Here is a 26,857-nt window from a genome sequence, read left to right on the forward strand (position 1 = left end):
TCCAGAGAAAACTTTTTTACAGTGAAAATGATCATCGTTTAACTAATTTAAGTTAATTAATCATCGTTTAACTAATTTAAGTCTTTTCGTTGATGAGAATAATTTGATGAGGTTGCGTTCTAGACTCAGAAATCGAAAGGATGTTGATCAGTTTGGATTCCAAGTAGTTTTGCCAGCGAAACATAATCTTGTATATATTCTATATATTTTTTATTTTTATACTAACTTTGTCTTGCAGTGAGCTGCATTTCACATTTTAGGTCTGATGATGTTTTATTCATTAAGCGAAACATGTTGCCCATAACATGTTTATTAAAATATTTAGTTTTTGAGACAAGAGAGCGTTTTTTCGTTGTTTTCATAGAATGATAGAAGTAGTTCTTGTCGGAAATGATTTAGACAAACCCGATCCAATAGCGATTGGGAAGAGTGATTCCAGGCAAAGAGGGTCAAGGTTCGCCTTGTTCATGTGTCTACGTCTAGAGGACCTCTGTTCTCTTTGGAATGTGATATAGAAGAGACTGATCAGTCGAATAATCAGGTAGACATTTTCCGGACGTATGACTTTTGTGAAGTTGCGGTAAAGTGTGTAAAACCCGTTAAAAATGAGTCTTAGTTAGTTGAAGAGATTTTTATAACGCGCGGGCAAGTTTAAAATATGTATATTAAATGGACAAATCTAGAGATATGCCAAAGCATTAGGTTTTTCTTTTAAAGGCATTCTTTTAAAATTCCTAGTATTCTTTTCCGGTTTCCTGGTAAGTGAATCACTTTTTAAGTGTGACTTGCGTTAAGGTTTAAGGGCATCGGTTATTTCTATGTTGGTTTAAGAATCGACCTCTAGTCGAATTTGAGGGTGATGGCAAAAATACGATCCTATCTGTAACACACGCGTTATTATTTCTGTATAATGGCGGATTTAGGTTAGTAGATTTCATAGACCTTCGAACGTAGAGGTTGTTTTTTGGACAAGGCTAATGGCCAAGTTTTAATCTATTCAAGACAAAGAATAAAGGGAGTTAAGAAGTAATTCAGCCCTTTTATCACTCGAACTGGTGGTTGCAGAAATTAAGTCGGATAGTTTGAATGGACGCAAAAGATATAATGGGAGCGTGTTCGGAAAAACGCTCGGACACGTCAATTGAGATTGTAGGTTGTGCATTTTTTACATTAAAAAGTTTTCATACCGGGTGTGCCATGCAAGCGGAGCTAATACCAACTTTCTTATTTTAAATGGGACACCCGATATGTTATTATAGTTTTGGATTCTACGCAAAATTCCAAACATTTTGATGAATCGCATGCCATGCCTTTATTCGATTGTTTTTAAGATACAGGGCGTTAAAGAAAACGTATTTCATAAACTTAAAGAGGGTTCTTTTAAATCTTTTTCTTTAATATGTGTTCAAAATGTAAACCATTTACTATTTGGCAATGCCCTAAACGTACTACAAATTCATTTTGAACGTTTCTTATGCATTCTGAAGAAATGTTTCGACACTCTTGCCTTATTCTAGTTTTCTACTCCTCAATATTTGCCAGCTTGGTCACATAAACTTTGGATTTCAAATATTTCCATAGGGAAAAATCCAGCGGAGTCAAATCGGGCAATCTTGGTGGCCAATCAAAAGATCCTCTCCTGCCAATCTATCTGCCTGGAAAAATAGTATCCAGATAGTTTCGAACAGGTCTTGCAAAATGGGGAAGCGCACCATCAGGAATAGAACAGCTAGATTTGGAATTAGTTCTACTTGTAAAAACTGTAAGTACCTTGCTCCATTTAAATTTTCTTCGAAGAAGATTGAGCCTATAACTTGCTGACCTAAAATTCCTGTCCAAACATTTACTTTTTCTGAGTGTTGAGTGTGGCCTTGCCTCATCCAACATGGATTTTCTTGTGTCCAATAACGGCAATTTTGACGATTTACTTCTCCGTTCAGCATAAATGTCGACTCATCGGAAAAGAGAATGTTTTCTGTAATAAGATTATTATTCTGCATTAATTCCATAAATTGTTCACAAAATTCAATTCTTCTATCTGCATCCTCCTCATTGAGTTCCTGAAGAATTGTTAGTTTATATGGATGAAATTTTCCTGCTTCAAGAAACGTTGCTACTGAAGACTGGATCACTTCCAATTCGCGCGCTACCTGCCTAGTGGGAATATTAGGATTTTCTTCAATGGCTAATAACACATTAATTTTGGTGTCTTCATTAAGCGCAAATACACGAGAACTAGTTTTTCAATCTTGCTTATAGTACTTTGAGATATGGGTGGTAAATCAGGATACTTCTGTTTGAATAAATGCAGAACTTCATTTTGGGTTCTTGTTCTATATCCGTACCCAATCATCATTAAGATTTCAATCTTGTGCTTTTCACTTAAATAGCCCATTTCTTAAAAAAATTAAAAGAAATTTAAATCTGATTATCCGACAGTAAAGGCACGTCTTGTAGCAATGTCAAAATCTATAAAATGTCAAAATTATAAAAATGCCACATTTTTACAGCACATGCATCAAGTGCATTACGATAAAAACTGTTTGCTAAAACGCATATTTTTTGAATATAAAACATTTTTAAAATAAAAAATCAAAACTTAAAAACAGGTGAATAAAGATATGACATGTGATAGATCAAAATGTTTGAAATTTTGTGCAAAATCCAAAAATATAATAACATATAGGGTGTCTCATTTAAAATAAGAAAGTTGGTATTGGCCCCGTCTGCATGGCACACCCTGTATAAAAACTTTTTATTGTAAAAAATGCAACTTACAATATCAATTGACGTCTCCGAGCGTTTTTCCGAACACGCTTCCATTTATTTATTATCGAATTTATTCCAAGTTACAGACTCGCACTGTATAACTGCATATCTGCTTTAAAACAAATGTTTTTGCAGTTATGGATAAAAACGAAAAAAAAACATTAGTTAAAGTAAATTTTGACTGAACAATTTTTTCTCTTCATTTTCTTATGGAAACATTTCAGCTGTTTGTCCCAAAGATTAGCTAAGCTATTTTTAGCTCTGAAAGTCGAAAAAACATGAAAATGATTCTGTGCTTCCAAGGGTTCCTGCTAAGGTGTATGGTACAGTTCAGTTTATCCAGGAACCTAAATGCGTTTTAATTGAATGATAAAATAGGGATAAAACAAATCAATAAAACATAAATTTATTAATCGTACATATTTATTAAAAATGTCAAATTAGATGAAAGTATATACACATATTCAAAATGGCATTTAAGAAGTTCTTGTATAGACAATTATGCATACCATAAAGTATCTAATAAATAAAACTAGAATCAAAATTCAATATTGTGGATTTAAAGAAACATTTATTCAAAGTTCATAATAAAAATGAAAGCTGATATTTTCCATACAACCTATTTAATAGTTTCTTAAATTATCCAATAAATACCAAACTCTTAATGTTTAAATAAAATCTAAGTTTACTCCATTTTTGTGCATAACTGGCAAAAAAAATACAGGCAGCTGTCATGACCACTTATCACACCCGATCGAATAATCGTATCGTAATCGTAGAATAACATAATCTTTATAACAATATAATAATGTCTACATCTAAATCAATTTTTTTATTATTATAACATTCTAAATAAAAGAAGAACAACCTGTATTCAAATATATTAGGAATCAACATAAAATTAATAAACTTATGATTTCCGCCATATCAAGATAGGGTTAAATCCAATATCGCATCAACAAAAAATAACAAAGTTGACTATGGTTGCGAAACATCCAAAATGCCTAAAAAAATATCGTTAAGGCGATTGGTCATAGTAGATAATCCAAAACTACCAAATTTTATTAAAATCGGACTCAATATGGCGACGATATTGCAGATTTTCTAAAAACCTAATTTTTAGATTTAGCCCGATATTTTGAAAACCCCTGTAGATATCGTGAATCTTAATTTAATAGTAGGATAATATCACATCTGATTGGGCTTGGAACAGCACAAATTTTTCTTTATTTAACCGAAACTATGTGTCTTACCGTTTACGAAATCCCCATGTATATCCTTTTATCTGGGACACCCTGTATGAGCTTAAATAATTTATCTTAAAACTGCACGAATATCAAGGTTCCTTCACTAAATCGTTCACGTTAAAAAAATATTAAATTTCGCAAAGATTACTATAATCTGATAAACGTTTTGCTTTACTAAACCAAATAACAACTTTTGTTCGAAAGTAAACTTAATGTTTATATTCTTAGAACATTGAAAGGCTAGAGTTAGTAAACAACAATTCTGTTTAAGTTCAACATGTGCAACAGGGGCAAGGGGGGTGTTTTGTTTACAAACATATTTATCGATTTTCTGTTGTCAAGTTTACACGCATTTTCAAAAGGGGAAATTTTCAGCTATATATCAACAGATATGTTAATTTAACTTATTGATGTTAGATTTTGGATTAAAAATAAAAAGTAAAAATAGATATATATTATGCTGAGCGCAAAAATAACATCTTCAAAGCAAAAAAAAATTATTAACATTCTTTTTTCTAAAACCGCTTCTAAAGAAATTAAAATTGAACACCGCAGGCAAAAGCTAATGTCATGTTGACAAACGGCTTTGTGTTTACATTCGGCATTTGTGAAGTTCTGTGTTTTTTCTTTAGTTTTTGGTTGAAAAGGGAAAAAGGTTGAATCATTTCAGAGTTTTTGTGAATTGTTACAATAGTAAAAACTTGTGGCGTTTATGCTACAGCTACACCATGGGAAAAAGGCGATTTAAGTCGATCTTTTTACAAGTAAGGGAGAGTTGGATAATGGTGCGCGGTGGGTAATCATGCGCACCATGATATTTTGTATTTCGCGGGCTATCCGAAACGCTAAACCTAAAGTTAGTGAAGTTAGTAAAGTTAGTGAAACCTAAAGTTAAAGAGTGCCTAAAATGTGTGCGCGACCGTTGGCGCCATTAGTGTGTTTACGATCGCCGAGAGGTTAACCGATTGAATTTTTCTGTTTTTTATAAGTTTTCGGGGTAAGAAAATAAAACGGTAAGTCCATAATTTTTGTCCAATCGTTTTACATTATTTATATTTGTAAAATCTAGGGTATTGTGAATATTTAGGCACCTTTAAATCATACATTGTTTATATGTTTTTGGCCACATCATGTTTTTATAAAAGACAATAACAAAGGGGTAATTGTGCGCAGAAGTGCACGATTCCCCTGCACGTAATTAAATGCTAAGAAGTAATAGTACTATTTAATGTTTTCAGATGCCTAGAAATTACACACGAAAGACTGATATCCTTTCTTATACGACGGAAACCCTGCAAAAAGCCCTAGATGCTATAAGGACCGACGGAAGAAAAATTAGGGAAGTAGGAAGATCCTTTAAAATACCAGAATCTACCCTTAGAAAAAAGTTGTTGGAAGATGATCTTAAATTACCTCGATTGAGCCGTAAAACTGTATTCTTTAACGAAATAGAGTGTGAATTAAAAGATTATATTCTGCTGCTTTCAAAATTGTTTTTTGGGTTGACACCTGATGGTCTAAGAAGGCTTGCATTTAGGTATGCAGAACAAAAGTTGTGAATAATATTATTCACAACTTTAATCGAGAAAAGGGACTAGCTGGCAAAGCATGGCTTTATGGATTTCTAAAAAGATTTCCCGAGATAAAACTGCGACAGCCTGAGGGCACGAGTTTAAATCGAATTTCATCTTTTAATAAAGAATCTGTAGAACTATTTTATTTTAATCTTAAGATTCTTATGCAAAAGTTTAAATTTCAACCAAGCAGAATATTTAACATGGACGAAACAGGCATTACAACGGTTCAAGCTAAATGTCCGAAAGTTTATCGTGCCAAAGGAGTAAAAAAAGTGGGCTCTGCTATATCTGCTGAAAGGGGAAGGTCAATAACTGGAGTTTTTTGTATGAGCGCTGCAGGGAATTACATCCCCCCCATGCTCATATATCCCCGAGTGAGAATGCCAACAACTCTGCAAAAAAATGGACCCTTAGGTGCCTTGTACAAATGTTCAAAGAACGGTTGGATTAACTCTGAGCTATTTGTTGAGTGGTTGTCTCATTTTGCAAAACATGCAAAGCCTACTGCATCTGATCCTGTCCTATTGGTTTTAGACAACCATTCAAGCCATATTTCGATTTCGGCTTATAATTGTTTTAAAGGAAATAATATTAATATGGTTTCTCTTCCTCCCCACACCTCAGATCGTCTTCAGCCATTGGATCTAACTTTTTTTATTCCACTTAAAAATGCTCTCTATAGAGAATACGATCTTCATTTATCTACTTCTGGACATCAAAAAATAACAGAATATGACGTACCTGAATTATTAAACAGAGCATTCATGAAAGTCGCCACCATGGAGAAAGCTGTCTCAGGGTTCCGCACTTCAGGAATTTATCCACTAAATCCAGACAGATTTAGTGAGGATGATTTTACCCCTTCTATGATTCATTGGAAAATGAATTGTCTGAGATATGCGACGATGATGAGTTAGATGATATTAATGAATTTAACTTCATGCCGCCTTCTTCAAAAACTCCCTCAAAACCCAATGAGATATGTCGTATTTGTGAACAAGTTGGCAAAAATCGAGAACTATGGTACCGCTGTGTTATGTGTGCTTCTTGGAACCACGCAGCCTGCACGTCTGCTGATACTCCAGAAAATTACATCTGCGACTACTGTTCAAATTAAGGCTTTATACTGCTGTTTAAATATTACTACTAAAAAATTAACTACTTTAAATGTTAATATTTAAAAATAAATAATTTTTTAAAACAGATATTTTCTGCGCACGATTACCTAACCCTTGCGCATCATTGCCCGTCGGGACGGGTAATTATGCGCAAATGGTTTTTTTATTTTTGTTTAATTTTATACTTTCGTAGTAGATTTTTTTTAAATAACATTTTACATATATATACATTAATAAGTAATACATCTCATACTATTTTTAAAACTAATTTATATGTTATAGGCTCGCCACAAATACAATTTTTGCTTAACTGCGCACCATTCGCCAACTCTCCCTTAAATATTGATATTTTTTTGATAACATCATATCAAGGGACAACCGTCGCCATAAATGTAGAATAATAAAAACTAATTAAGAAATCTATAATAAATATAAAATATTTAATTTCCATAAAAATAGTTTTTATTACATAAGTACCTTTACTCTAATGAAGTACGTTAAAAAACGCATAAAGAGTTCATAAATGGTAATATTTTTTAGAATTTAAAGCATAATCTGTTAATAATAAATATTCATATATTATGAAAAAAAAATAAAAAAAAGTGTGTTTTTTGCCATTTCTTTAAAAACATCAATGCATCAAAAATGTTGCAAGCAAACGAACTGCCCATAGTTCCATGGCAATGCTAATTCTACTCTTTCAATGTTCTAAGTTTATATTCTAACAGCAATACTTTGACGTACCTATTTTAGTCACAATTTTAAAAACCGTTTTCGCTGATAATCCATACTTGAGATACTTATGGAGCCGTAGCAAAGTTTCCCAAATTTAAAATTCGCTCAATATTAAATTAATTATAGTGAAGTTGCCAATTTCTGGTTATTCAGAAAACTAGGAAATGGCTGCTACTCACAGCTACATCAAGTGTTGAATAAGTACATCGAAAGAGTTTTGAGTAAATTTAAAGAGTCTGAAGTCAAAGGGTATGCAAATGACAAATATAGACCTATATAACAGCTGCAGCTGCGTATATACAGTTATTTTCCTTTTGAGGAAGAGTATAAAATTAGCCACTCTTATCAAGAATGGAAGAAGTTGTGCATTCGTGACAGAGCCGAATTAAGGGATGGGCTGGATGGAGTGCGGCCCCGGACTTGGGGAGCCCCCGATTAAGAAAATTATATAAATTTCGCCATTTTTGTGTACTTCGGAAAGAAAACCGTTCTCGTCTTCTCAAATTAAGACATCAAAATTATCTATTTGTAGGCGAATCTTTCATTAACTTATAAATATGGCTCAGCTTATGCATAGTCATTTCGAACAAGAAGTGAATGTTTCAACGAGTTATGATGATTTGGATATGGACAACTTGGATTTTCTGCAAGCGCCTACATCACCGTCTTCTTCCCGTCAGACCCCGGCTTCAGACGCTGCCTCTCCGTGTGATATGGAATTCTGTAGAAGATGTTGCGGGAGTAATTCCATTTTCTAGGCACAGAAAGCTAATTATTCATCTTGAGTCTTTTCATTTACCTATTAGTACATTGTATGAGTAAAAAAATATTTTTTTTTTATAACTGTGTTTTATTTTTAGGAAACACACCGATAGACTTTTTTAATCTGGTAGTAATCTGGTTATTCAAACTACCTGTTTTCAAGGAATACTTGAGTAGGAATCGTTTTATGTTAATTTTGCGATGTTTGCATTTTGTCACAAACCCTTTACCTGGTCAGGAAAAACCGGCAGATAAGCTGTATAAGATAAGGCTCCTTATTGATTATTTCAATTCAAGAATGAGTGATATTTATTGTCCAGGTAAAGAATTATCGTTGGATGTATGGAGTGAAATTATATCTTCTCAACAGCCAGGCGGCCTTATACTAAAATTTGCACTATATACCGATACTCTAGATGATTTCGGTGGAAAAGGACATGCCGCCAACATAGTATTGCATCTTATGGACAAAAAATTGGATTCAGGACATTTATTATACAAAAGTATATGGATTGCTATTATAATAGTAATAGCATCTCGAAAAATGTATTGCACTGGTACTATAAGAGTGGATAAAAAAGGAAAACGATTGCTCAGTATGCAAATATAAAGATAAAAAAGATGTTTTTTTATATATCTACAGAATTTCTAATTTAAGAAATCTAATTTTAATAGAAAGAAACCAGAGCTTTCAGAGCAGAATGAGAAAACCAGAAGCTATTCTGCAATAAAATACCTTTATGGGCGGAATAGATCGAGAAGATCAAATGATGGCATATTACCCATGCAAACGCAAAGCATTGCGATGGTACAAAGAAATCGGGTTACATATATTATACATGTGCCTAATAAATTCCTTTGTCTCTACAAAAAATTTGTGCGTCCACGAATTTCACTATAACTTTTTTGTCTAGAATATTTGTTACCGGTGAATGCTAATTCAAATATTGAAAGAATAATGGCGGCAGCTCATGCTCCAATGAAAAACCCTCAATCGGGAGAAAAGAGAAAACATGGCCATAGAAGATGAGTTATTTGTCACCAGAATAAAACCCGAAAAGACACAGTTTATCATTGCCCATCCTGCCCTATGTATCGAACCGTGTTTTTCGATTTTTCATCAAAATAAATAAAAAGTTATTATGAACTTTTTAATCTTAGTATAAGTATAAATATTAGTATTAGTATATGTGTAACATTTTCATTTTTAAAAACTTGATTTTGTTTTTTTTATTTTTGTATGTGGTATATTTTATGTTTGGTATATTACTTATGTAGATATTACATTTTTTTTTTAATTTTGGAATTAGAATTTTAGTTTTGTTTTCGTGTTCAAAGTTATGTAAGTTTAAATATTTAAACATTTTTATGTGCATGATGCCGACATCATCAGCCCCTAACACACTTTTTTATTATAGGACACTGATGATGTCGAAAGGCGTCATTGACATTTTGACCTCACTGTCATGATTTATCGACAATAAAATGTTCATTCATTCCAGTACAACTCAAGTTTCATTATTTCTCAAAAAACAGTTGGGTCCAGGGTCGACTATTCAATTTTTGTCAGCAATGAAAGTGACAGAAAAAAGAGACAAATGAGCCAGTTCTGAAACGGATTTTTTTGCGGCGAGTTTTGCGAGTGAAAACCATAGGAAAGAAACGTTTGAGTTGTAATATTACAGTTTCCATATAATATAACACGAAACTGATTTAGAACTGCGTTTTTTCGTGGATTTTAATATGGGTGTGATTAACTTTGTATTTCAGATCTCAATAAATGTTTATTAGCTTTTTACAGTGAGCAAAGCTTATTCGTCATTTAAAAGAAGGAGCCCCCACCGGACGCTCCTGCGTCCGGCCTGGAGCCCCTGAATCCTTGATTCAGCCCTGATTAGTGACTATAAAGGTCCAAGATCTAACTTAGGGATAAAACCAACTTGTTTATTATGTAGGGGAGAGGGCCCTAAGATGACGAAGTGGGTAAGATGACGAATCGACTATAAATCATATTCTCTCTCTTTGCGCAGCCAATATGATGTGAAACGTTCGTTATGCGCGTGCGCCTTACGCGGTTTCTTTCACTTCGGCCTTGAAACGGTTAGTCAGTCCGCAACAAGTGAACAAGGTGTATCGTCGTGCTTCGTTATAATTTTAGTGGCTTAGAAAATAACGTCTGCATTTTTCTAGGTAAGTTCAAACTTAAAACTTTTTATTGATGGATGTTTATGAGTGTGTTTGGCATCATCTGTGATATTTTCATAACACTAAATTAACGTTTTTCTTTATTTTAATTCCTTTTTTATTTTTTATTATTTCTTTTTTATTTTTAAGTTTGTTGGGTAATAAATTAGTTACACACAATTTTAGATAATAAAATATGGGAAGAGTGTACAAGCGCAAAACGAATCGACAATCATGGAGTAATGAGAACATGCGAATTGCCATAAATGAGGTTAGACAAAACAACAAAAGCGTAAATTCCATGGCAAAAGCATATAATCTCCCAGAAGCAACTCTTAGAAGATATCTGAAGCGGGATCCTGAGGAAGTACGGTTAAAATCTCTCCTAAAATAATATATTATTAAAAACAATGATTGGTCTTTATTTTCAGGAATTTTCTTGCAATGCTGGTCGATTCAAGAGCACGTTTTCGAATATGGAATTAGAAGAACTACGAGAGTACATTATCAATAATGACAAACGGGCTTTTGGACTAACCAAGGAGCAGTTAAGCAGGATAATTTATAATTTAACATTTCACACAGATTTAACACAACCAAGAAGAAGCCTGGACGATACTTTGTTGAGCTGTTTGTGGAAATACAACTTTTCTCTACGTAAGCCAGAATCGACCTCGATAGCTAGACTTATGGGATTTAATCGCCAAAGTATTTCCAATTTTTTTAACGCACTTAAGGAACTCAAAGAAAAACAAATTTCCAACCCAATCAAACCTACAACGTAGGTGAAACCGGTGTATCAACAGTTGCCACAAAAAATCCCAGGATAGTTACCCCAAAAGGCAAGCGAAGAGTAATTAAGATATCTTCTGCGGAACGAGGAACTAATGTCACTGCAGTATGCACGATGAACGCAAGTGGGTCATTTATTCCCCCTTTTTTGATTTTCCCTAGAGTTAGAATGCAACCAGCCTACATGAACAACACACCTGCTGGATTTACAGGTGTTGCACATGAAACCGGATGGATGACATCTGCAAATTTTTTGAAATACCTGGAACATTTTATCCAATACGCTCGTCCTTGCGAAAACAACAGAGTTCTGCTCATAATGGATAACCATGCAAGTCATATGACCTTTGAAGCTTTTACATTGTGCAAGGAAAATTATATTTCTCTCTTGGGATTTCGCGCACACACCAGTCACAGAATGCAACCATTAGATGTGTCTGTGTATAGCCCCTTAAAAACTGCATAATATAGTAGGGCTTGTGATGACTTTTTGACAAACAATCCTGGAAAAGCCATTACACTGAATGACATTGCTTCAATCTTTGGAAAGGCCTATTTAAAAGTAGCAACCGTCGCGAATGCTTTAAGTGGGTTTCGGGCAACTGGCATAGAGCCGTTTGATTCTGACATTTTTACGGACATTGACTTTGAAACTGCTCAAACGACAGAAAGAAAAATTGACGCTGAACCAAAATTAATTGAGGAACTTGTGCCTTCCACATCTGGTTCTCAGCGCATGCCAGAGTCAGTAACTCCTAACAAAGAGCAGATAGAGGCAGATAATATTGAAAAACAATCGAGTCGGGATTACCTCCTTTGCCTAAAGCAAACACGCAGAACAGACGTTGTAGGAAAAAGCTACCATCACTTATAATTTCTAGCACGCCCGTTAAAGATGCTTTAGAACAAAAGCAGAATGAAAAACTTGAAAAAGAGAAGAAAAAACAAATGAAAGCCCCGCCGAAGAAAAAAATCAGCAGCATATCGGTTCAAGAAAAAAATAGTAAAGCAAATAAACAAAATAAAAGCAGAAGTGTAAAGCGCCAAGTATTTGAGTTATCTGATTCATCTGATAGTTCTGTAGATGTAGCTGTGGTGGATAGTAATGATGACAAAGAGGTTGAAGAAGATGACAGACTGTGCATTTTTTGTGAAGATGAGGGCAAACATAATGAGCTTTGGTTTTGTTCTAATATTTGCACCAAGTGGGCACATGCAGAATGCACTGGACTTAATTTGAAAGAAGCAAAAGCCAAAGTGTGTGTGTGCGATTTTTGTCGTGTTTAAAATTAAGTTACAATTTGAAATTTTGTGTTCGCCCTTGGATTTTTTTATATTTTTGACTTTCCTTGCTTTTAGTTTTTGTTTATTTTATAAAAATAAATCGTTGAAATGTTTAAATGTATTGTTTTATTGCCTTTTTACTATATTCGTCAACTTACCCACATACGTTCGTCATCTTGTCAGCATCATCAAGAAACATGTTTAAATCAAAGCCTTGAGTGCATCAAATTTATTATAGTTGTATATTGCCAAAATAATTGATATTTAATTTAAATAACATTAATTTCTAGGTATTTTTCTCTATTTAGTTTCTGTTAATAACAATCTATTTCTGAATATTCATAATTATTATTTTTATATGTTTTTTTTTCGATATAGAAATTGATATCATACGGGTTATACTCTGGAACCTATCTTCGCATTATTCTATAATAGTTAAGGACCTTGGTGATTTACCTTAAAAATATGCAGACTAAATTTTCCTAATAATTATAATAAAAGTGACCAACAGAAAGATGTTTATATTAATTTGTAAAAGTGTAAGGTTTCATTTAAATTTGAAATGAAACTCAAAAATTTCGGACTGTCTATGGAAAGATCGTAAGTTTTAGAGACCAAATAGCATACAAAAAAAAACAGACAAAAGTCATTTAGATTTTTATGAAAATACTTAGGACATTCAAATTTAGAAAAGAAATCAAATCAATATGGGATTCATTTTTTAATTATACTTCTAGTATCGGTTAAAATTACGATCGGCAATAATTCACACCACCCAACACAGGTTGTTCTTTTTTTATTCTTCGAGTATCCACTAATATTAAAATTTCAGGCAAACTGTACAAAACATACATTAAATATACAGTAATGGACAAAAGTATATAGAAAAACAAATCTCTTCACCTAGCATATTTTGGTAAACCATTAAAATATTCATTTATATTCTAAAAGTTGTAAAGATCAATAAAGATAAAAATATGAACTATTAGTCTCATAATTGATGAGAACGAATTTTATTCGGTATGTCAGACGTCCTAGTGGTAAAAGGTTGGATCCAAAATATACATTACCAACGTTAAAACATGGCGGCGGATCTGTAATGATTTGGGGATGTTTTTCGGGGTTTGGAGTAGGTCATATACATAAAATTGAAAGTATTATGGATAGATTTTTATATGCCATTATTCTTAAAAATATAATGCTACGCTATATGGAGGACCACATGCCACTGAGATCAACGTTTCAACAAGATAATGACCCGAAACACACCTCTAAGATGGCTAAAGGATTTTTCAGGGATGAACAACTAGTTGTCTTAAAAATGGCTGTCACAGTCCCTTGATCTCAATCCTATTGAGAACATGTGGGAACACTTGAGATAAAAAGGACAGACAAATTAGAGATAAAAAATTTTCCAATAAACATGAGCTTTTCACGGCTTTGGAATAAAAATGGAAAGTCATTTGTATATGTATTTGTATCTTATAACAATTAGGTACTGAGGAATTATTATTTTATAATTGGGTTTAAATAAAGGTATATTGGGTGAAGCATCGTGGTACAATTCTTTGCATATTCTTTGTCTATATAGTTTTGTTCATTACTGTAGCTTCTCACGGTCTAAAATTGAACGCACATGAAAACATTTATAATTGAAGTATGTTAATACATCAAAATGTTATTTGATATAAAAACTATGCAATTGCAAATTTAACTGCTAAATAATTGTTTCAAAAGAAACCCTTATTTGGTGCTATACTAGGCGCCAAAAAACGCAGTTTGCAATACCCTGTATAATAAACCCCAATATATTTACGTTATTATTAAGGGCGATACAAGATATGATTTTTACAAAATCCCTATATGGTACATCATTAACATTTATTTAATTTGCTACTTACGAAATATTGGTTAAAATCACAAGTAATAATTAGACTAGCGAAAAAAACATAAGTAAAATCATGTGTCTAACATCAGAACAAAGCAGATTTGATAATGATGGCAGAGGATCAAAAAGAATTTCATTATTCAAAAAGGCTTGAGCAGACTTTAATCTTTTGAAAGTAAAATAGATTTTTGTTGTCTAAAATGCATACTGACCCTTTAGGGAATAGCCATCAACACACTGCGAAAAAATCAATAAATATCTGATGTTTATCATGTTTATTGATAGTCATATTTAAAGTAAAATAAAAAAATAGTAAATTTCTCTATTAATTGGACCTCGCAGGGAATGTGTACCGGTCTGACAAACTTCTTTCTTGGGTGCCAAGATAGGCATGCATTAACTTACAACACAAATTAATAGTGAAGTGTTAAGTTAAAGGAAAAAGTGCAATGCTTTGTTGATGCACATCTCGAACATGTTTACGCTCAGTTGGGCGCGGACTGTAGTTAATAGGTAGAGTACGAGAAACTCAATCATTCTTATTTTAACTTATGACGTCCAAGTCACTGATTTGGTTATTGCAAGTTAATACATTTATTTTCGTACCCAAGACCTTCATTGGCTGGGCCGGTATATGCATATGAATACATCTTTAAACCTTTATAAGTCTTATTTTGAACTCAATCCCCTAAAAGTATGTTTTTTGAAGTAGTGAAAAGGAGGACAACAATCTTCAATCAATAATCAAATCGCATCAATAATAGAGGTTCTGAAATATATTATGAATATTGATCTCTGATTTTACCTTCGCACACATTTTGGGTGAAATCAGGATTTCCTTAACCAAAAAGATAATTTTCTCTCTTAATGTCAAGAATTTTCCGATTTAACTTAGGTATTAGGACATTATACATAAAATGCTCTATTTTCACATCAGAGTCTAAAAATGTAATTTATAAGGTGATCCATTTAAATTAATGAAGATTACAAAAATGAAACGATAAAAAAACCACGAAACTTATCCAAACGTTAAAAAATGGTTATTATGATATTTTAGTGGTTGAGCAATTTACTACCCAACGACTTTTAGATTTGTAGAATAAAAAACGAATATGTATGTACGACAATATTCCTACGATCCGATCTACCTACCGACGAGAATGACTTTTTTATTTGTCTACCTTTATTCTACATTAAATAAATAAGAGATAAATTGAGTTTCAAGTTTTATTTTGATGCCAATTATAATAAGGAAGCGTCGGTTAATTGTGCGCCTACCTTTATATCCTTGATCATCTCTTGATAGAACTATATTCTGTAAACAGGTATCAAATACCAGAAAGGTAGGTCGGTGCACCTTATTTATCCACAATGGCCGCTAAGTCAAACTACTAATTTTGTTTAATTGGGAGCAGTACGCACGATTGAATTTAAAATGGTCGGAAAAACTGGTATTATGAATTTCTCGGCGGAAACCCAGAGATAACGGTAAGAAAACCGGAACCCTCCAGTATCCCTCGAATCTCAGCTTTTATCAAATGTGAGGTCTTTAGTTTAAGGAGGATGCAATATTTAACGTAGATGAAACTAGTATTTCTACGTTAGGAAAGCCATGCAAAAAACTCCGTCTCAAGGGAGTTAAACAAGTTGGCGCTAAGACATCTGGTGAAAGAGGAAAAACAGTTATTGCCATCTGCTGTTTAAATAATTTTAGAGCTTGCCACGTGCCACTAATGTTCAATGTGGAATGACAAATACATTATGCAATTTATTTTGTTCGAAAAGTGGCTGGAGCAATGAAGAGCTTTTTGAGCAGTGGCTTAATTTCAAGAAAACCAAAAAATAATTAAAAGACCCCATACTTTCCATAGGCTTCAACCATTGGATTAAGGTCTTCAACAATTGGAAGTTTTTATGGTACATTGAAAGCAGCGTTTAACAGGCGGTTTTACTATCACCAAACATCGCCACAAAAATCACACAATACGACTTAGTTACCAGCTTCTGTTCAACTCGACAATCTAAATCGTAACTTAACTCAACCTAAGTGACTCAACCTAACTCAAAAAAATAGTTTAAACGGCCTGTCCAGTACCGAAAATAGTGATTGTAAAATAGTACATCTGCTATTTTACAAGAATAGAATCCGCTTCTGAAATATTAAATATTAAAATATAACACGAAACAGAGCAAATTTCGAAGCCGTAGCAGCGAAATTAGTAAGTAGGCATTCTGCCTTAATGCCTCGAAATTAAAAAAGAAAACAAGAACAATGTAAAAAAACGAAAAATATTAAAAGAGCCTAAAGCAAGTTCGAAGAGTGGTACAAAACGAAGTGTTCGAAAACAGCAGTGAATCTAAAGATATATCAAAGAGTGAGCTAACGATGACAGACTATCTTAAAATAGATGAAACTAATGAACACGTTATTTGCGGGGAGGGCAGTAAAAAAACGAGATGTGGTTCAAATATTCTGTTTGTGAAAAATAGTTTTTTTCGAAAATGACATCAGTTGCAGAAAGACTTTTGTTTTATAATGTTCTATAGACCGTACTTTTTCTACAGAAAAAGTCTGAAAATCGTTGGGTCTTAAATCTCAAGCAGTCTAATTTCTAATTTATTTCAATTTATTATTAATTTTATTATTTCATCGCATTATTTTTTGCTGCTTACTTTAAAATATAAAATATGTAGTGTTTTTCATTTTACTAAAAAATTATGTCCCAATAGTCACAAAAAAATGGTAAATATGATCTCTATTGTTATTACGTATAAATATTGACCATGGTCAATCCAAATAATTTCCCCATCCAATCCTGCTAAAAACCCCAACTTGTATTTTATATATTTTGATGTTGAAATCCTGCTCTCTTGTGCATTATTTAGAGAATTATCACAAATATTTAGAACTAACTTAAGTATAAAAAATGCGTGTTGTGAAAAAGATTAGATTTAAAAAAATCGCACTTTTAAGAAATACCTATTTTGAGCTAGTGTGGTAGAAAAGATTTCTAAATCTCCTAAACCTCTTATATATTTATTGCCATATCGAAAAATATATATACCAAATTTTATGATTACTAAGGTTCAGTCTTTCCGTTATTTGTTTCAAATCCTACCAAACCACCCCAATTATACTAATTTGAAATCAACACTATAATATAATAAAAGGCCGGATAATCTTGATTTTTTTACAACCACATCGTATTTAAGGCAAAATCAAACACAAATCTTAATAATGCCTTAATAACACATAAAAAATGGATAAACATTCACTAAGCAATCTTTGACAACAATTCTAGCTGATAAATACAAAAAAAATGGCGCACATATTAAAATCACGTCATTACTCACCACATCAACCTTACATATAGTACCGAATTAACACCAATAAATAGCGTATCTCAAAGTGCTAATAAACCAAAAAATGCATGCAAAACTGGTACGCCGCAAGAAGCATCTTCACGTGAAGATAACTCGATGTAATAAAAAATATGTGAAGAAGGAGAAATCGTAGATAGTCTTGAGCGACCAGTTGCGGTTCGCACGGTTTCGTTCTGCAATAGCTAAGGGGAATTTCCCCGGTGTCATAGTAAGATTGAAGCATCCTTTCTTTTTCTGCCCATCTGAAAAAAAATATATTAAATTTTGATGTTAAATGTTATTACTAATAGTATGGCGAAATTCACTCGACACTGACAAGCTAACAGCTTTTCCAAAATACCTGTGAGAACAAAATATAAAGTGGAAAAAACTAACCCCAGGGAAACTAAGATCTAAGTTAACTAAAAACATTTTGGTATTTTATGAAAAATCTAGAACTATCTAAGACTAGAATTAATTTATTATAAGATATATTGTTTTCTTCTGAATTGTACTCCCTAAATAATAGAAAAAATTGATATTAGTAATAAATGTATACATTATTACCAAGCACAAGTTTATCCAAATATTTTAACAGGATTTAGGCTTAAGTAGGAATAAAGTTTTAAACGAAAAAAGTTAACTGATTATATCTTACCTGTCAAAAAGCCAACTAGTCATGGCCTCTGAATCCTCAGGTACTTCTGTGGCTTGATATACCCTATAGAAAAATATTGTGTCGCACGGGGGCCTCGACCCAAACGCTATATGACTTAAATCTATTGGTACGGCATTGGGATAGGCTATGGTTATGTCTAGGATGTAGTCGATATGTTGTAATTTGTGAGAATCTAAGACAAAAAGAAATGTAAATGTCATAAAAATAGTATTTGTTACTAATTATACTGTGTAAGTGATTCAAAAGTAAGCATACATCTCAGGAGTATAATTCAAAAGGAAAATTCAGTAGAGAAAGAGGAAGAGACACAAAAGGATTTTAAATTTTTTTGGTCTAGAAATATATTTATACCAAAATTTAAAACCAAAAAATTACAATAGATAGCGTTAGGAATATTCTAGCACAAATAAAAAGTTGTATATACACTTCCATACAGGGTCTCAATTGGAAAACTTTCTACCCCTATTATTTCGAAACGGGTTAGGTTTTTATAAAATCGCTAGAACACGTCAATATTATTATCGATTAGGAACAATTTTTATGTACATATCACTTTACTTCTTTCAACCCCTACCCACTAGAACCTCCCTCTCGAAAATCTTAAATTGCAATAGGGGTTGAGTGAAACTTTTTAACCTCTACATTTTGGCACATTATTTTTTTAATTTGAATGCTGCGTTGCCAAGTTAGAGTGATTCAAGCATTGCAAATTACTTATTATTAGACATTATTCCTGTAAGTGTTTTAATTCCTTTAAAGCTAAGATTATTTATCCAAACATGTCTGCTTAGGTTAATATTAGATTTATTAAACTTTAGCATAGTCATTACAACTATGGCTGAATAAGTTGTGTGAATAATGGTTTTCACAGAAGGACGCTTAAAATTTATTTTCTTAACACGTTTATGACGTGTTCAAAGTGTTCTTCATTGTTCTTCAATCAAAAATAAAGTCTGAAAAAATTTTCCTGAACATTTTGAAATACCACTTCGGGCCCTATATGCCCCTGTAATTCTTCTCTTTAAATCGTCGATATTATCGACTTTTGTAAACAACCGTTTTTATATGCCCCCATAAAAAACATCTAACGGTGTTAATTCTGGTGACTGACCAGGCCATTCTATCGGTCTCCTACCCATCCATTGGTTAGGAAATCTGTTATTCAACTACTCTCGCTCTGGCCGAAAATAATGCGGTGAAGCAAATGTTGGTTACCAAAATTTCACAAGTGTTTACTCAGTTGGACATGGTTTCGCAAAACTCTATTATGATATCAAAATCGCCCTCATGAAGTTCCTGTAAAATTTGCATCTTGTATGAATGATATTTAAGCAACTTTAATGCTTTTCGTACAGTTTCAAGTGACATAAATGTGTTTTGAAAAACTTTAATTATTTGATGTATACTAATGATTTAAAAGTCTATGAGAATATTGGAAGTACCTTAGAAGTGAACATGTGGTTTTGTTCCAAATGTGCATTCAAATTTTTGATCAAGAAAAAGAGGTTAGTCCATCAGAAGATGAATGTAAAGGCGTTGGAAATACATGCGAGATGAACTTGATTTAAGTCAATTTTATCGTAAACGTAGCTCTCTTGATAGAAACTTTTTGTCTAATTTCTATACACAAATTATGCTCCTTAAAGGTTTACACTTAGTTTTGGGCCAACTGTACAGGAAAGTCATTACTGATCGATTAATTAAATAATAATAAAGTAAGTCAAAATTTACCTTTTGTAGTACTAGAATTATTATTTACACTGCTTTGAGGACCCAAAGTGCTCATGATTATCTTCAAGGCTCCAACCCGAGGTAAAGAAACATTCTCAAACTTGGGCAAACCATTTTTCTCCGCGTATCTATGAGATATTGGTTTCCGCTTTCTCAGGAAACCTCCCTCTGGGAAGAGCACCAACCATTTGCGCTCTAGAGGTAGATACTTATCCACTAAATGTTTTGAGAGATCTTGCAGGGCTTTTTCTCTGTTCTCTTTTCCCTAAAAATTCAGGTTTCGCTTAAGAAAATACAAACGAAACTGTATCGGAAAATATAGTTTTTTAAATAAAAGCAAGGATAATAGTTTTTTAAATAAGGGTATTGAAAAAAATAATCGCTATTGCTAATTTATTTGCGGCTAATGCGACTATTATATATCTATTAACGCTAATTAAAATTAAGAGAAGGCAAATTTTGATACTTTGGACACCTTATATTAAAGATGACCGATTAATAAAAATTAAAAATAAATTTTAAAAGCTAAAACTAGAACTGGACACATTTTCAACAATTTTTTTCAACAACTGCTAATTTAGGCAATTTTGTAGTCATAAGGTCAAAGAAGTTTAAAAGGTACATTTGGAACATATGTATACCTGAAGATAGAATTTCTATAAATTTCTTCCTCTCATTATAATAAATTCAAATCAATGGATACTTTTAACAGCTTTTATAGTCAAAAGAGATGGATTCAGTTGAAATTAAATTAATAAAAACCACACAGTTTCAGGAACAACTAAATATTGCATTATGTTCAGCATAATCAAAAAACATCGAAAAAGTTTTATTATCATCATATTGGTCATACAAGTTACAATTTTTATATTATTAAAGTATAAATGTAAACGACAAATTTTTGCATTAGTTTAATAACTAAGATAAATCCTTGGCTGTTTTGGCTCTTGTGGCAAATTCATTTGCAGATGACATACAAGTTTTCTTAATACATTAAAAAGATCTAAGTATATACAAATCTTACACGATCTTGGAATTTGTTCAACGGTAATTAGCAGATTTGTCAATAGAAGTCTTGGAAAAGAAGGAAGACACAGTATTCCTAGTTTTAAACTAGGAACTGAGAATGCCCATGCCCTTTCTTATCTTGAAAAAGATACATCAATTTTAAACACAAAATTTCTCTATAGCCTAATATATTTTTGTAAGCTATACAAATAAGCATTATTAGTAAAATTTTTCTTCATTACAAACAAAAGTAAGCGATAATTATAATAGCACAAAGAGGCAGGAAGCAAATCAATACCTTATATAAAATTCAAGGTTTAGAGAATTAGGTTTAAGTTATCAAAAAATTCTTGAAAAAATACTTAATACCAATGATTGGTTCAAAAACTGGTCAATTTAAAAGTAATAATAATTAATCTTGGAAGTATGAAATGGTATCAATGATTTCAGTGCAACCTATCCTCTATGATAAGATATTCTACATGTTGTTATATAACAGGATATCTTAAGAAGTCTCTTTCCAATACTCTTTTGGGAAATATCCACAACTCATATATGTAACTAGGTTAATAAGCTATTCTCTATCAGGGCTTACTGAATCTCTTTAGAGAACATTAAGAGAGAACATAAATTAAACTTTTAACACATTCATGGCACTGATTATAAAACAACAAGAAGCAAGTGCGATGTAATCGTTATCAGAATATTGTTTTGTATTGAAATACTTAATATTTTAATAAAAGTTCCATTCAAATAAGAGATTCATTCGTTTATCTTAAAAAATAAAATGGTAGTAAATATTCCCTTTTTCCTGCATAATCAGGAACATATATATCATGGCTGCAATAAAAATAGGGGATATTTTTATCAAAATAAATGTAAAAATGTTTAAAGAAAAGAAAAACCTCCATCCAAAGAATTAATTTTTTGAACCCATAAATTAAAACTAATTGCTTTTTATAGCACTTAGAACCTATCTATGAATTAAATTGTATTCCTTGTCTAGCTATTTCAATCATTTGATAGAAATACTTTTATAAATAACCAGAAAAAAAAACTGTCTAAAAAGCTACTGCCATAAAAAAATTCTCTGAGGAAAAAAAATTAAATCTAAAAGTTAAAAACCTAATTTAAAAGTTAGAAACTTTTAAATTAGGTGCATAACTATATTCTAGTCACACTGCAATATCAAATCAATAAAACTGCTGATACTAAAATCTAATTCATATAAATTAAAACTTAATTAACATCAGCTCATTATTTCAAAATAAAATACGTTAAAAAAGTCATTAGAGTAAAAAAAACCATTACATTAAACAATGAAGTAAATAAGAAATTTAGCCTATTAAATACTGTAAATAATGATTATTCGGTATTTGCAATTTTAGGACAATACATATATATATATTAATAAAAGAATCTTTTATCTTTCATAGGTGGAACTGATGTTAGAAAATAATATGCTCAAAATCTATTCATTAAAAGGTTTAATTGGACATAGATAATTACTGCTTTGAAAGATGGAAGGATTTATAAGAATAATGACAAAGTGTGTGCAATTATCATCAGCACATTTTTTAGGTACATAAATATTTATTTGTTATCAATGTAACCAACATGTGACATCCATATTATCTAAATACTTAGGATAAAGGCGCCTGATGTTCAATTATAAAATAACATTTTACTAACACAATAGTAGGAGCTTAATAAAACAATTTTTTATATTTGACACTAATCAGAAATACATAAAAGATTAATAACCATATAATATCGAGATATAAATAGTAAAAGATATTCTCTTTTATATAATGGCAGAAAATAATAAAATTATAAAATTTGTTGTAAATTAGAAGTCTACTTACTGACTTAATAAAAAAATCCTGATGCAAATAGCTAACAACACCAAAGTTTGTATATTTAAACAAACTGTCCATTATCCACATAATATTTGGTAAAACATTTTTTCGATTATTGAAACAAGAAAAGATCATAGGAACATCGGCAGTTGACTGGTGGTTAGCTATCAAAAGTGTTCTTTTGTCAAGACATTTTGAAATATCTTCTCCCATTTCAATTACTAAAATAAAAAAGAAAAATTATTACATAGCAGTGATTTAAAAACAAGTTTTTTTTTTACTTTTATATCCAGCCGATTCACACCAAAGGGACACCATGGCTAACAGCCATTGAAACAAGTAACCCTCAAGATTCCAATAAAATGATGGAGCGATTTTTCTTAAAGGCCATAACAGCAACATCCATACTACATAGGTTGGGATGCAGTACAGATTATTGAGCAAAATAAAAGATACCCTGAATAAACCTAGGGCAAATTGATGCAAGCTAAAAAAAAATATATATATAAACAAACTCTGGTATATAAAAAAGCATTCCTAAAAAAGTTCTATTTTTCTTCAAATTAAGCATTTCAAATTTAAAATTAAAATAATAGTATAAATGTACAATATAAATGACTGTATACTTATAAAAAAACAAAGATGCATATTAAAGTTATGTGTGTTCTTAAATTATTGATTGTGAAAAAATAATAGTAAAAAAATCTATATATCTCTGTTCAAATTTCCTGTTCATGCAATGGTTCATGGTGCCTCAAATGTAATCTGTATGTAAAAATTATTATCACTTAATTTATTTTCTCTTACATTTGTTATCATTCCTTCATTAAATATGTATTTATTTGTAAATCTACCAAATATGGCCTTTATTTTAATTAGACATAATTATGATTACAGAATCTACATGTTTAAGACAAATGTTTATAAAAATCCTATTCTGTATTGAGCCTTAAAATGTTGATATTCTATTCCATTTCAAAAAACTGATTTCTGTTGTTACTTCTATACTTCGCTCAAACTTTGAAGATGCCTTTTATGGAGGCTTCAATATATAATAAATAAAACTAAATATATAGTGAAACAAAGAAGAATCTGGCCAGAAAGAGCAAGTAAGTCCACACTCATGTCTATTATGTTTTGTTGATACATCATTATAAAGCCTCACATTTTAATGTATTTCATTTATTTTTCTTATAAAACTCAAGTATTTTATCTATCTAAAAATCTATCAGGAGCTGATTTCTCTTCTGGGCAAGTTATTTAAATCTCTCAACAAAATAATGTAAGAAAAAATAACTGATAACTCATTTCCATGTATTTTTATTACAAATTAATAGAAAGTAACTTTATTAAAAAATGGATGGTTTAATTTTTGTCCTATTAGGATAAATATTATATACTGTAATAAGACAAAAAACTTCAACCTACCTATCAGTCAAGTTAGATAATTTTATAATATAATAACTGCCATGTGGGTGTCCTTGGCAAGGATTTCAAAAGAACAAAGGTTAATTTTACAAAAGGTAGATGTTTTATGCAAGGGAGGTCACATAGGAAAGTAACAGGAATACAAATGTGTTATTTGAATTCATTTATAAAAAAAATCATATAATAGAAATTTGGTACTTACTTCATTTTGCTGTTTCAATTATTCATCCTTCACAAATGATGTCACCTTTAAAATTAAAAATATAAGGCTGCTGAATATTCTGTTTTTGATGAAAATGCAGCTTTTGCATTTAACAACAAATTGTGCTGTAATATTGTTATGCAAACTTTGTAACAAGTAGCCAAGGTCCAAGACAAACAAAATATTTTCCTTAACCAAAAGGATATATTTTATTTTATAATATTCACATGTACCTGAAGGTTAAATCCCAGAAGAATAATAAACAAGTGAGAACATCCTGCTACCAAATTTTAAATGAAAAATTTAAACTTGGAAAGGTGCTATTAAGGAATTTGTTCTAAAATTCTGTCATAACACCACTTTTATTAATACGTTCCTGACTGGAATGATAAAGGCAAAAAGCAATTACCGGCGATAAAACGAATCTAATAAATGTAGGTCTACTAATTTATTGATAAAAGTGCAGAACAAAATAAAAAAATGTATTTTCCACTTTTTCCTGCTTAGAATGAATGATTTAAACGTCATGTGAAATGTCATTATAAATGAAAACATGTCACTTGTCACCTGACATTTTATTGGGTATGGGCACTTTTCAGAATTCACCGGTTGAATTAAGGTCGGGGCACACATATCCGTACCGAGACCGCACCGTGCCCGCAGCGTAGCTCGGCCGTGTCTCGGTGCGTTATCTCTCAAAACACACATCTCCGACACACGGCCGCATCCCGCATCGCATTGGACGGTCACGACGCACTTCAAAGTATTTAGTTTGGATCGAAACTTAAGTGGGTTGGTACATTAAATTTATTTCAAAGAAAAATGTACTCGAAATTTGGTAATGATCAACAAATACAGCATTCGCAATATGAGAACAACTAAAAGATTTCTTTAGTTCTATAGAGGGCAGCGTAGATTGGCAGGAAAATACAGCCCTGGCAATTTAAATAATTTAATTAATGGATCATATTTGCCACTTTTTTTAGATGTTGCATCTTTTTCGCTAAAATATAGTAAATAAAATCTAGATCGTATCAAATTCATGTTTTTTACTAGTTATTTGGTTTCTTCGCCGTAAAAAAATATTTTCTAAGACGAAAATCCCAAACAACTAATATATAATCATAAGTGGTAAAAATATTGGTAATTAAACTTTGTAACCTTTTCTTATGTAAATTTAAAAACTAAATAAAAACCTAGTATATTGAGTAATTGGAATTTGCGTATACAACTATCGTTACGAGTTATTTAAGTAAAAATTAAATTAAAATTTTTGAATAAAAACTTTAACTTGAAGAAGTTTTATTTCGGAAAATTAATTAATATTTTTTATGCATATAGAAGTACCAACCTTATTTAATTTTAGTACTAAATAGTACTTTATTTCATTGTCTCCGGAATTACGTATATGTTCCAAATTTCACCAAAATCGGACAACTAGAAGTTGGTCAAATTTGAGTTTCAAGATTTGCACCGAACATACATAGTAAGTTACATATGTACATACATACATACATACATACATACATTGCAAGTTAAATAGAAGCTTTTCAAAAAACTGCATGTTTCCTATCCTAAAATATGAATTAGAACATTTTCTAGGTCGTTTTTTACACCTGATCTTACACACCACTTCAAATATCAAGCTCAATCTTTGTTTGATTTTTGTAAAATGGGCTGTAATGCATTTTAGAAAAAAGAATCAATTTCACGGTGTATAAAATAATTACAACTGGAACAAATTATAATAGCCGCTTACTAAAACAAATTCGCTCATCTAGACAACCGGATGTTGCCAAAATCTACCTAATATAGTACAAATTATTTAACAATTTTTCGAATTAAATTTATTAAAAATATGTTTTATAAATTTGGACCCACTTTTTTTGTTCAATTCCAAAGAAATTTTCTTCCACACTCTGTCTTTATAATCTGTATTCCTATATTTTTCATTTTTTTAATCATACAGTGATAGAAACTTCCTTACTTCTTCTATTAACCTTTCAATTTCCATTTTGAATAACTAAATTTTATTGCTCGTTTGAGACCGTACAACGCACCGTCACCGTTGAAAATTAAACAAAACTATTCTAGCTCGTTGCGGACTCGGTGCGGAGTCGGCGCACGGGCACAGTGCGGTCATGTTAAGACTAATTCATATGATTACGAACGACAATTCACAACCGAGACACGGCCGTGCTACGGTGCGTGCTCGGTGCGGGCATGTGTGT

The 26,857-nt window shown here is 31.7% G+C and overlaps 1 protein-coding gene across 1 annotated transcript; it reads right to left on the reverse strand.

Moving 5' to 3' along the window:
• Positions 1 to 3,174: 3,174 nt before the first annotated feature.
• On the reverse strand, positions 3,175 to 25,143 carry LOC126738289 (acyl-CoA:lysophosphatidylglycerol acyltransferase 1-like). Its single transcript, XM_050443542.1, has 7 exons — positions 24,860 to 25,143; positions 24,627 to 24,671; positions 23,278 to 23,483; positions 23,003 to 23,217; positions 20,130 to 20,394; positions 18,378 to 18,570; positions 3,175 to 17,982 (listed from the first exon to the last, which is right to left on the reverse strand). Exons 2-7 carry the CDS (start codon positions 24,629 to 24,631, stop codon positions 17,769 to 17,771), a joined length of 1,098 nt encoding a protein of 365 aa, XP_050299499.1. The 5' UTR covers positions 24,632 to 24,671; positions 24,860 to 25,143; the 3' UTR covers positions 3,175 to 17,768.
• Between the last annotated feature and the right edge of the window lie 1,714 nt (positions 25,144 to 26,857).

Source organism: Anthonomus grandis, chromosome 7 (genome assembly GCF_022605725.1).
Source record: "Anthonomus grandis grandis chromosome 7, icAntGran1.3, whole genome shotgun sequence".
Taxonomy (NCBI): Eukaryota; Metazoa; Arthropoda; class Insecta; order Coleoptera; family Curculionidae; genus Anthonomus; species Anthonomus grandis.